A 9,893-nucleotide genomic window follows, 5' to 3' on the forward strand; every position below is an offset into this window, starting at 1 on the left:
ATATATTAACTTTTCTTATGAGACGAACTGAGATAAGGAAAGTTGCTTCATTTCTTGAGTCGGCCACTAGGCAAATTGGGAAGTCGGTTCTTCGTCTCCAAGGCTGGGCTTCCCTCTTCCGAACAGGTCTCAAATAATACCTAATTGGGTTCTTAACCAGATTTCTGGTTAAATAATCGAATTATTTTTCTGGTTTAGTTTGGTATGTCGGGGTTGCTAAATCCCGCACCAACAATTAGTCCCCCCCAGTTCTGAATATTCGGGAATCAATTCGAATATCTGAACTATGGAAAAGAAGATATCCGATCTAAACCATAAAGAATTTTGATTTTATAACCTGGATCTCCGGTATCATTTTGCTGTACACTGTCTTGCTGACACGTGTCATTTCCATCACATCTGCTAGCTCGGAATTCGAAGAGTCGCGTAGGTCATGATGAATCGCCCATAGGGTTGCCGCCCACTCGACTCTATAAATATGCATCCTCTCTCGTCATTTCTCATTTTCCGCCAAGAACGAAAGGTATTTTGCTTTGTTCTCTCTCCTCTTTACTTATTTTATTATTATATATCTTACGATTTTCCTCTGCACTCTCCGGTCATCTGTTATGGCGAGCACTTCGGAACCACTTCTTCGCAAGAAATCGAATGCGATCAGCTAGTTCGGCGCACTTCCAAACGTAAAGCTCCCGCACCAGAAGGTTTCACGCAGATCGGAGGATCTGTCAGAGCGGACTTCGAAGCCTAACTTCCTCTGGTCCGCTGTTCAGCTGGAGCTTCCTCTTCTCGAACTTAACCTTTAGATCTGGAATCAGATCGACATGAGGGCGAAGACACCGAACTGCCTAACATCGATCTTCGCTCAGAAGAAGACCGGTTCATTCTCGTAGGGATCTCGGTTGACGATATCCTGCCCTTGTTGGATCACGAAGGGCAGATTGGAGGTATGAAAACTTTGAGTTCGATCAAATCTGTCAACGACATGTTGAACTCATGCGTGTGTTATCGATGCCAGCTGCCTTCAAGTTGTGCATCCGGACTCTCAGGCTGTTGTCCGAACTGACACCGACCCTATGGAGGGTAATGAAGAAAACATCGACATAATCGGTGTCGAGGATATCGTTGAAACCGATATCTCTGGTCCTACTCTGGAAGAAGCCGACCCTCCAACTGCTGAAGAAAATGTCCTCCCACCCGAAACCGGGGAGAAAAGAAAAAAGAAGACAAAGCAAAGCAAAGAGAAGCAGATTGGAGATGATTCCGTTCCTGAGCCGCAGCCCGTTGTTAATCGCAAGCGTTCGGCGTAAGAAGCTTAGAATTGGCTGATCGATTCCGTTTGAGACGGGGAAACGACAAAACCAACCGGTTCAGCTTTGACTATTTCGGTGATTATCCCTTGGCTACAAATCGGGCCGCTTCTGGCGAACTCTTCCGGAATCTGAAGATCTCCAATCGAATCCTCCCGGAGACTGATAAACTGGAGTTTCAGCAGGCATACCTCGATGTTGCCGAGTCCCATTTAATGGTTCGTGTCCTTATTTTTCCTAAAATGTTCGGATCTTGTATGGGCGATCTTAACATGCTTTCCTTGAATTTGCAGACTGCTGCCAAGATCAACACGCTGACTCAGCTGTATGACACTCGAGCAAAGGCGCAGTTGGCCTCTGAATTTGAGCTCGAGAAGCTGAAAGAGTGTGCGGAACAGATCCGAGCGGCTAGTAAAGCCAAAGACGACAGGATCAAGGAGCTTGAAGCTACTCTCGCCGAGAAAGATGAAACAATTGCTCAGTCTGAACTGAGGCTTGGCAAACTGGATTCGCGAATAGTTACTCTTGAAGGGGAGAAATCCGAACTGCGCCACGAATGCGAGGGGCTGAAAGCTAAACTCGATTCTGAAGTGAGAAGACTTCGTCGGGATCATCTCGAAAAGGTGGAACGAACAGCAAAGAAGGCACAAACTCGACTAGATAAAGTCAAGGCTTATCTAGTCGAACAGGATACTGTAGTTTGACCCATGGAGGACCTGCTGAATCAGGCTACGGGAGTTCAGGAGACGGTGCAGTATTTGATCGAAAAAGGAGCCATTATTCCTGAAGAACAAATCGCGGAGATTGATATTAAACAGACCTAGGCTAAAGAAGCTGTCGAAGCCATGGATATCCTTGAACTAGGAGAGAGTGACCTCGTCATGTCCCCAGACCAGCTCGGCTTTGGACTTCTCCCGACTCCGTTCGACATCCGTATGGTTCCAATGCCGGGGTCTTCCAGGCCGATTTATCTGATGCTTTGGATGTTTAACTTTTGATTTTCTTTCAATGGTGAACTTGTTTGAGTATGGGTTTTGAGTACCCTTGTAAATACATTACCGACCTGTTCGGCTCATTTTCTCTTTTTGTTTTGACCGACTCTGGGCCTTGCTTTTTACTTATCGGAATTTTTCCTTTTCCTAAAAAGGGAACTTTACAATTTCTAGGACAGAAACACGCTTTTCCATTCCCACGAAATTGGAAAAGATATCTCCCCCCATATTCATATAAATCGACCAGCATTATCTTTGAATCAACCAACTTGAGAGAAAAAACTAAGAGGTGACAATGCCTAGTTCCATTAGCAGCGTAGAGTCCCCGTTAGCCGGGAACGATGTCCCGACATTCTCGAATGCCGAAGCTATCGAAAGAGGAATGGCTTACTATCCGAACATCCGGGCTCCTTGGATGTTAATGTTTCCTGTCAAACCGGAAGAAAAGCGTGACCTGGAAGAATTTTTCCACTCCGTGGAGGATCGCCACACGGAGTATCGTGATCGGCTTGCCGCATCGGAACAAGTGCAATGTGAACTTCTGCTCAAACTTGAACTACTTGAATCCCATCCAAAGGATTGGATCGAGAATGGGTTTAATTGCATAGCAACTTTGCCGCCATGTCTGATTGCTTACTGCAATAAGTGCCGTGAAGAAGCAAGTCTGAGGCCAACTCAAACGGACCCCACCTTGATTAGTGACTTCGTTCCATGCGATGTTAAGCCGTTCTACATTAATAGGCGTGCAAACGAAACTGATCTCGCTGAAGCCCATACCTTCTTTCTCCAGGTAAATATCCCTCTTTCTTAGAGAGAACTCAATCCGCTCCCGTTCGAAATTAACTTATTATTGATTGCGTTTGTGCAGATTGAAGCCATGCATCAAGAGCTAAGCCAAGACCTTTAGTATTTTCATATGAAGAAGGGCAGAATTGACCGCCAGCTAAAGAATCTGGAGTCTGAGACTGCTATACTCAAGGCGANCGTGATCGGCTTGCCGCATCGGAACAAGTGCAATGTGAACTTCTGCTCAAACTTGAACTACTTGAATCCCATCCAAAGGATTGGATCGAGAATGGGTTTAATTGCATAGCAACTTTGCCGCCATGTCTGATTGCTTACTGTGGCTGGTGTGGAGGGGAGTCCTATATACCAGGAGCTCCGAAGGTATCGAGCTCATCGCAAAAGGCTGGGGGCTCACCTCACGGCGAGAAGCCTTAGGCTTGATCAGGTCCTTCGGTTCTACCGTTTGGACGGGACTGTTCGAGTCCTAAACGAGATGATCGCTGGAGGTTTCTTCTTGGTGAAGTGGCATATGAAACGGTTGCTTACCGCGCACGCGGCATGTTTTGCTTGTTTTGGAGGTGCCTGTTTTGCTTGTTTTGTTTTGCTTGTTTTGGAGGTACCTGTTTTGCTAGTAATCTGCCCACAAGGAACAGGTTGCTCTTATGGAGGTGCCTGTTTTGCTTGAGGTCGACTGCGAACCCTTGGAGAATACCGCATATCCGTTTGTCACGGATATCTGGGCCTATCGTACTTCCCTGGAAAGGCTGAGGCGATACGCCAACTTTCTGGAGTCGACCGGCCCAATCTTCTGCAAAAGACATATGGTTGAGGGCCCGTGCACCTTCTTAGCGGACTTGGTGTCCAGTGGCTCCGAGGTGCCAATGGAAAGGCTTGAGGCCTTAAGGCGGGAGCGTCAGTTCTGGCGAAGTGAACTGAGCAAGCTGATGGTGGAGGAACCATTGGAGGGCGATCTGTCCAGTCCGCGTCCCCCACTTCGGCTTCAGGACCGTCCAGAATGCTAGTGGTGGGAACCAGACCGTGCCGAACTCGGAAGATCGGTGGTCTTTTTCTTTTTTTCTCATCTAGGACTAGTTTGTCATGAGGGGGTATTCTGGAATGAAAAAAATATTCTGGCTAGTTTGGATTACTATTCTGGAATGAAAAAAATATTTTCCTTTTAAAAGAAAATTTTATTGATATTCTGGCTACATTCACTTAATCTTTTTAGAAAAGACAAGGAATTGCCTACGTACCCCGAAGTGGAGATCAAGCCGATCGTAGTTCACATTACAAAAAGAAAATGGGTGGAGTTTGAATTCCAGGAATCTCCTAGTTAAGGTCGTGAAAACGAGTTAATAGTAGTAACGTTTCAAATCGGCTGTGTTCCACGAGTTCTTGATTCACTCTCCGGCCATGGTCATGAGTTCGTAAACAACGGGGCGAACTGCCTTGGATACGAGGTATGGACCCTCCCAACGAGCGTTAACTTCTTTGGTGTTCTCAAAAACTTCCCGTAGAACTAAGTTTTATTGTAATATCGAACCGTCTGACACGCCGCTGATGAACTGTCTTATTGTAATATCGAGCCGCTGCGTCCTGGTAGTGTTGTACCCGGACCAGAGCTTGATCTCGCAGTCTTCAGCAAAATCGATATGATCGGTCAGCATCTCCTTATTGAGTTTGGGATTGTCGATCATCATAGTGCGGCGATGTGTCGGGATGCCTGCTTCTGCTGGAGTGAGTGCCTCGATTCCATATGCCAGAGAGAAGGGGGATTGTCCCGTAGATTGCTGCGGGGTGTGCGATAAGACCATAGTACGCCATCGAGATGGTCCGCCTATGCTCCCTTTCTTCGTCCGAGTCGTTTCTTGAGTCCACCGACGATCGACTTGTTCTTAGCCTCCGCTTGGCCATTGCCCTGAGGGTATCGAGGGGTCGAAGTGCTGAGACGGATTTGCCCTGAGGGTATCGAGGGGTCGAAGTGCTGAGACGGATTCTCCTGGTTATGAGGGAGGTGAATTGCGTGTCGTTATAATTGACAATCTCGTACGGGAGTCCGTGACGACATATGATGTTTTTCCATATAAAATTGGTCACATCCAAGGATTGGATCCTTGTTAAAGACTCCGCTTCTACCCACTTGGTGAAGTAATCGGTTAGCACAAAGACGAACTTCTTTGATTCCGATGCCGGCAAATGCCCTATAGTGTCCATGGCCCAACGCATGAAAGGATACAGATCTGTAACAGTATTCAGCAGTTTGGGTGGAACATGCCGCATCGGTCAATGGCGCTGGCAAGCTTCGCACTTTGTCAAGAAGGCTTCACAGTCCGCAATAATGGTAGGCCAGTAGTGTCCATCCTTCTTGATCTTGAGGGCGAGTGCACGTCCGCCAGAGTGGTTGCCGCCCTCGCTTTCATGAACTTCCATCATGATTCGTTCGATCTCGTCCTGAGTAACGCAGGTAAGGAATACTCCGGACGAACTTCGGCAATATAAGTTTCCATCCAAGAGGATGTATTTGGCAATTTGGGCTTTTAGACGCCAAGCTGCCCAGCGGTCCGGCGGGACGACTCCATCGGAGATGTAAAGTTTAATCTCAATCTGCCAGTCGTCAGGTGGCTTCGTGATATCTGTCAAGTCCTTTATCGGTTCGTCGACTTCCATCGGGACTGAGTCGTCATTGATTACGGATATCAGGCTGACTAGATCGACGCTGGGAGTTTCGATGCATTCGACTGGGATGGCGAAATGCCCCCATTCGCTTGTTCTTGGCATCAAATTCACCGCTGAACTGGCTGACCACCAACTGGGAGTCACAGAAAACTTGCAAGTGTGTCAACCCAAGCCCTAGTGCTAACCGAAGTCCCGCAAGAACGGCTTCGTACTCTGTTTCGTTGTTTGATGCTTTGAATTTGAGTTTTAATGCTTGCTCGAGTATTTCACCAGTGGGAGATCGGAGAATGAGTCCCACACCGGATCCTTGATTCGTCGACGAACCATCAACAAACATCGTCCAATGTTCCTCCGTGGGGGGTGGGGTTGCCAAGCTCAGGAGACAACTCGGTGATGAAGTCGGGCAGGACTTGCGATTTCAGGCTTGAACGAGAGCGGTATTCGATATCATATTCACTTAGTTCGACCGCCCACTTCGCCATGCGCTCGGATTGGAGGGGGCTATGGAGGATAGTTCGGAGTGGTTGATCGGTAAACACGATGACGGAATGTAATTGGAAATAGGGTCGAAGTTTCCGTGCGGCGACGATCACAACGAGGGCCAACTTTTCCATCGTTGGATATCGTGATTTTGCGTCGTTAAGTGCCTTGCTCGTGTAGAAAATAGGTTTCTGATCTCCGCGGTCGTGTTGGACCAATACACTGCTGACTGCCGAACTGGAGACCGAGACGTAGAGGTACAATGTTTCGCCATCTTCCGGTTTGACTAACACTTGATGGCAAGTCAAATACTCCTTCAACTGCTGAAAGGCGATCTCGCAATCTTCGTCCCAATGAAAATCCTTGTTTCCACGGAGAAGTTGATAGAAAGGAAAGCACTTGTCCGTCGATCGAGCAATATAAAGATTTAGAGCGGCGTTTCGGCTAGTTAGGCGCTGCACTTCTCGTTTGTTAGTCGGTGATGGCAATCCCAATATGGCCTCGATCTGCTTAGGATTTGCCTCTATTCCTCGTTCGGTGACAATATATCCTAGGAATTCGCCCGAGGTAACCCCGAACGTGCACTTTGTTGGATTCAGCTTCATTTGGAACTGATCCAAGATATCGAAACATTCGGCGAGATGCTGAATGTGTTGCTCCACGATCAAAGACTTGACCAGCATGTCATCGATGTATACCTCCATAGTTCGTCCGAGCAGATAGGCAAACATCATATTTACCAGCCATTGGTAGGTTGCTTCGGCGTTCTTTAGTCCGAAAGGCATCACCTTAGAGCAGTAGGTTCCCCGATCTGTGATGAATGTTGTTTTCTCGCGATCGGTTGAACTCATGGCGATCTGGTTGAAACCTGAGAAGGCATCCATGAATGAGAGCAGTTGGTTTCCAGCTGTAGCTTCGACTAGGCGGTCGATATGCAGTAAAGGAATGCTATCCTTAGGGCATGCTTTGTTGAGATTGGTGAAATCTACGCAGACCCTCCACTTTTCGTTCTTCTTTTTGACCATGACTGGATTAGCCAACCAATCGGGGTACTGGACCTCCATTATCTGGTCTGCTTTGAGCAATCGCTCAACTTCATCCTGGACCGCTTTTGCCCGATCTGAGTCCAAACGCCTGCGTTTCTGCCTGATGGGTTTGAACGTGGGGTCGACGTTGAGCCTATGGCAGATGACATCGGGACTTATTCTAGACCATGTCCCTTGTTGACAAAGCGAACGTGGAAGATCGAGATTGCAGAAAATCGATCAGCTTTGTCTTCATATGCTCCTCGAGTTCGGCCCCGATACCAACAGTTCGTGAGGGGTCGGAAGGATTGATATTCGCCTGGATGATCCGACACTCCGGAGTCTTCCGTTTTCCTCTGCTTCTTTTCTATCACAGATCAAGATCATGCCATTCTCTTATCGCTGTAGAGCGTGCAGATCCTTGTGGTAGTCGGTAATTTAAGGCAGAGATTGTAGGTGGACGGTACGGCTTGCATAGCGTATATCCATGGTGCCCCCAGGATCGCGTTGTAAATTGGGGGCGTATCGATGACCAAAAATGTAGTCTTCCGGGTTACTCCTCCAGCTCGCACTTGTAGTTTCATGTCGCCCATGGACATTTTAGCAATCCCATGATAGCCGGTCAATGTTCGAGTCTTGGGTTTCACCTGCTCTGGTGTGACGCCCTTTTTTTCTAGTGTTCGCCAGAACAGTACATTAACAGTACTTCCAGTATCGACCAGGACTCTTTCGATGTCGAACTCGCCCATGGCTACTTCGATGACCAAGGGATCCGAATGGGGGTGTTGGATTCCTTTGGCGTCCTCTATGTGAATGACATGAGGTCCGTGCAGAGCGGAGGATCGTCTGAGGCTGCCTGGAGACTGCAAACTTGGCATGCCCTTTTCTTCAGTGCCCGAACAGAGTCGGCACAATCCTCTGGTGGGCCGAGTATCAGAGTTATTTGGCGCGCTCAGGATTCTGCCCTCTCTGTCGCTTGGGAGGACCAGGCAGTTCGTCCACCTGGGGCATTTCTTCTTGATGATTTGCCAACACTTGGTTGGCTGGCTGTTGAATATCGTTGGCCGGGCCATTGTTCATGTAGCCTCGTCCACGGCCTCCTGTACCATGGCCACCGTTAGATCGTCCACCTCGCCATCCTCCTCGGCGACCTCTATCTCTGCGGATGCTCTTCGGCTCAAAGACAGCTTCGACTTCACCAGAAAGGTATTTTCCATACAGGTAATTCTTTAGATGGACACACTCGTGGGTGGAATGACCGGCGATCATGTGGAAATCGGAATATAACTCCTTTGGGTCGGACGGTTGGCTATTTTGGCTGTCCACTTCGGAGACTGTATGGATGATGCCCTTCTTCCGATCCTGAGGGTCGTGATGCTTCCGGGGCTCGTGATGCTCGTCGCGACTTTTAGCCTTCGGGAGATACGACGGTGTGGAGGTTTTTTTCGCTGCCAATCGTGCGTCCTCTTCCTCCATGAGTGCGTAGCGGGAGGCTTGGTGCAGCGCATCATCGAGGTCTTTGGTTTCCCGGATATTAAGATCCTTCCGCAACGGGGATCCAGGAAGTAGACCCTTCCTGAAGGCAGCGATTGTGGTGTCTTCTTGAACGGAGACGTTTGCCAATTTCTCCTTAAACCTGCCTAAGAAACTATCGATGGATTTGCCGGGTTCTTGGGCCATCTCCCAAAGGTCTGAATTCATCACGCCTCGCTTGATGAAAATTTGATAGTGTGTGAGAAAAGCCTTTGACAACTGGGTGAAGTTATCGATCGAATTTGCCTTAAGCCTTGAGAACCAAGTTAAGGCGGGTCCGGAAAGGCTATCGACGAACAGCTGGCAGTATCCGATGTCTCTCTGTTCCTCGGCGAATCGCGCTTTTGCCGCTATTGCCATAAAATATGTCATGAAATGGACTGGATCCTTTTCGCCGATGTAGGTTGGGAGTTTTAGCTTAATGTTCAGTATGGCGGCCTACAGAATCTGCTGAGTGAAAGGGGTTTGCCGAGTGAGTTCGACGATCCTGTCGATCTCTAGAGCTGTGTTGATAGCCCGATGGAGAAGCGTGTTCATGTCCCTGATCTGCGATTGGATCTCCTCGATCTTGAGGCAGGGTCCCGTGTTCGTCGCTGGGGTGACCGGGATAACCGATCTTTCTTGGGCTCGCGAGTTTGGGTTCGTCTGTTGGATGCTCGATGTAGCCTAAGGGGGGAGAGTCCTTCGCAACAACTGGTTGACAGTTGGTACGTCAGAGAAGTCGAGACGACGGGTAAGACCGCCCATCCCGAGTACAGGTGACTGCCCAGCAGAGATCTGTGATGGAGTTGCTTGGGTCATGAAGGCGTCGACTCTGCGGTTGGTATCAGAGATCATCTAGTAGATTTCTTTCGTCATGGTGCCAAACAAGATCCTGAAGTCTTCCATGGAGACGACCTGCGGGTTTTGGACCGCTGTCGTAGTGCGAGCGTGGAGATCCCTGGTTTGTGCTCCGGGTTGCTGTTCCATGGCGCGCGTCGCTTCCTCGTTCAAGGGTTGTTTATCCGAACGCTCCGCGTCGAGGTTGAACGGTTCTTCGTGAGTTCGCCCCGCTCCCTGACTCGGCTCTCCTTCGGATCCGACCTCAACTGGGA

The 9,893-nt window shown here is 48.7% G+C and overlaps 2 protein-coding genes across 2 annotated transcripts; both read right to left on the bottom strand.

The window, feature by feature from the left end:
* Positions 7,650 to 8,015, bottom strand: LOC104759823. Its single transcript, XM_010482702.1, has one exon. The coding sequence runs from the start codon at positions 8,013 to 8,015 to the stop codon at positions 7,650 to 7,652; it is 366 nt and encodes a 121-aa protein (XP_010481004.1).
* On the bottom strand, positions 8,206 to 9,159 carry LOC104759824. The gene has a single exon (XM_010482703.1). The coding sequence runs from the start codon at positions 9,157 to 9,159 to the stop codon at positions 8,206 to 8,208; it is 954 nt and encodes a 317-aa protein (XP_010481005.1).

Source organism: Camelina sativa, chromosome 17 (genome assembly GCF_000633955.1).
Source record: "Camelina sativa cultivar DH55 chromosome 17, Cs, whole genome shotgun sequence".
Classification (NCBI taxonomy): Eukaryota; Viridiplantae; Streptophyta; class Magnoliopsida; order Brassicales; family Brassicaceae; genus Camelina; species Camelina sativa.

Bases quoted from the DNA above. Each gene is read 5' to 3' on its own strand.
- LOC104759824 (XM_010482703.1), bottom strand. From the start codon at position 9,159: ATGGCAATAGCGGCAAAAGCGCGATTCGCCGAGGAACAGAGAGACATC.
- LOC104759823 (XM_010482702.1), bottom strand. From the start codon at position 8,015: ATGGGCGAGTTCGACATCGAAAGAGTCCTGGTCGATACTGGAAGTACT.